Here is a 2,500-nt window from a genome sequence, read left to right as displayed (position 1 = left end):
ACTGAGATAAAGTCACTGGCCCAAAATATAAAACTGAGATAAAGTCACGGGCCCAAAATATAAAACTGAGATAAATTCACGGGCCCAAAATATAAAACTGAGATAAATTCACGGGCCCAAAATATAAGACTGAGATAAATTCACGGGCAAAAAAATATAAAACTGAGATAAAGTCACGGCCCAAAATATAAAACTGAGATAAAGTCACGGGCCCAAAATATAAAACTGAGATAAAGTCACGGGCCCAAAATATAAAACTGAGATAAAGTCACGGGCCAAAATATAAAACAGATAAAGTCACGGGCCAAAATATAAAACTGAGATAAAGTCACGGGCCAATATATAAAACTGAGATAAAGTCACGGCCCAAAATATAAAACTGAGATAAAGTCACGGGCCCAAAATATAAAACTGAGATAAAGTCACGGCCCAAAATATAAAACTGAGATAAAGTCACGGGCCCAAAATATAAAACTGAGATAAAGTCACAGTGGGCCAAAATATAAAACTGAGATAAAGTCACTGGCCAAAATATAAAACAGATAAAGTCACGGGCCAAAATATAAAACTGAGATAAAGTCACAGGCCAAAATATAAAACTGAGATAAAGTCAGAGCCAAACTGAATATTTATTGTAAAATTAACTGCAACTGATGTGTAATGTTCAACCATTTTCATGTGTAAACAAACTGTAGTTTTACTTAAACACAGGATTTAGAACAACCAGAGCTCATTATTACAAAATTAGAAATAAAAGCCACATCAGTGATGTTCATGTCACAAACTTTGACCCTACACTTTTTGACAAACTCTCCCACATTAAAGGGCAGATTTTGCTGTTTCTGCTGCCACAATAAAGCTTTACAGCCTTTACAGCAGCTTCACTTTTTATTTAGCTTTCATGAACATAGTCTGACGGGAAACCAGACTTTTTTTCATCTCCTCCACCTTCTGGAGCTTCTGCTTTACATCCAGGTCCTTAAACTTCTCATAATGTTTCGTGTCACAGTGTCTTCTTATGTTCTATACTGTCGTTACAGACACGTTAGCACCGTTAGCACACGACACAAACAGGTCTGTCCTTTATATACGTGAACAGATAATCTGCCTCCCTCCTGTCCTGTAAGCTCCTATTGTCCATCTGTCCTTTGGACATTTTTGTGGAGGGTGAATTAACTTGCCCCATGTGACTGTAACAGGGTTGTTAACGACTGCCAACAGAGAATGAGGGCCGCTCGGTGTTCGTGACTACGCGTCAATACATTGGCAAGGCATTCTGGGATTTGTAGTATTAGCGTAGCATGCGGCTAGTCAGCTGTAATGCACACGTGATATGATCTCACGGGACAAATATAATTACACCGTGGGCCAGAGTTTGACACCCCTGGTCTACATGGTAGTGTTCTGTTCTACACTCTACGGTATTCTATATGAACTTTATCTCCATGAACAGGGACTGAAGGGTGTGCGAGGGTCCTCAGGGCCGAAAGGAAAGAAAGGGCAAAGAGGAGAACAGGTGATTTATTCATTCATACAAACGGCTTCACAGCAGAAAGGTGGGTGACAACTGGGACATTTCAGTTACAGCCCAAAGTTAATGCTTCAGCAGACAACAGCTTCAGGATTTTAACGAACTGCTCGATATGAGCAAATGTTTTCTGATACTGAGAGATATTTGTTCGTCCCATCACATTGTTGAAGGGGAAAGCAGGACCTCCTGGAGCTCGGAAAGCAACACCGAGCATCTCAGAGACGAACAGAAGTGCAGCCCAAAATGTTGGTACAAATTCTTATCGTACACACACACACACACACACACACACACACACACACACACACACATGCGTACGTAACTGATTCATTTCGAACACATACTGTAGGTGGCATGGAAAGCTCGACTCAATCGTTCATTCGTGTCTCTCGGCCTTCTCTTCCTCAGAAAACCAAAATAAAATCTCAGAGAAGTCTGAGATCTTACGAGAAGGTTAATGCAGAAGATCAGCCTCGAGGAACTAAAAAGCATCCGGCGTCGGTGTGCAGAGAACTCGCACTCGGTCATCCTCAGCTCCATGACGGTCAGGACCACAGATTATCACATGCTTTCACTTTGATCTCCAACACAATCATCTAAGATTCTTATACAACATCTAAAAAGTTGTGAAGACTGGATCTGCTCATCAGCTTCATCCTCTATCTGCATCCTCTAGGTCATTTTTATATCATTTCATTTGCAGGAGTTTATTACATCGATCCGAACGATGGCTGTCCATTTGATGCTCTGCAGGTTTTCTGTAACTTTACAGCCGGTGGACTCACCTGTATCTCACCTGTCCAATCACAGGTAAGGGAGAGGGGGGGGGAGAGAGACAGAGAGAGGGGGGGGGGAGAGAGAGAGAGAGAGAGAGTGTGGGGGGGGTAGGAGAGATTTGGGAGGAGAGTAGAGAGAGACATCGAGCTGTATATGTCTGACTCTCTACTATCTCGTATTCTCTCTCGCTGC

General features: G+C 42.0%; 1 protein-coding gene across 1 annotated transcript in view; it reads left to right on the top strand.

Annotated features, from left to right (window-relative positions):
• Nucleotides 1-2,500, top strand: part of si:dkey-21p1.3 (collagen alpha-2(I) chain) — a 47,301-nt gene that overhangs the window by 41,816 nt on the left and 2,985 nt on the right. The window contains exons 59-62 of the mRNA XM_047799924.1: nt 1,454-1,516; nt 1,702-1,776; nt 1,940-2,075; nt 2,235-2,341. Coding sequence (XP_047655880.1) covers nt 1,454-1,516; nt 1,702-1,776; nt 1,940-2,075; nt 2,235-2,341 — 381 coding nt within the window. The remainder of the gene's footprint in view (nt 1-1,453; nt 1,517-1,701; nt 1,777-1,939; nt 2,076-2,234; nt 2,342-2,500) is intronic.

Source organism: Tachysurus fulvidraco, chromosome 14 (genome assembly GCF_022655615.1).
Source record: "Tachysurus fulvidraco isolate hzauxx_2018 chromosome 14, HZAU_PFXX_2.0, whole genome shotgun sequence".
In the NCBI taxonomy this organism is placed as follows: Eukaryota; Metazoa; Chordata; class Actinopteri; order Siluriformes; family Bagridae; genus Tachysurus; species Tachysurus fulvidraco.
The sequence above is the reverse complement of the archived record's forward strand: the minus strand, read 5'-3'. Positions and strand labels throughout refer to the sequence as shown.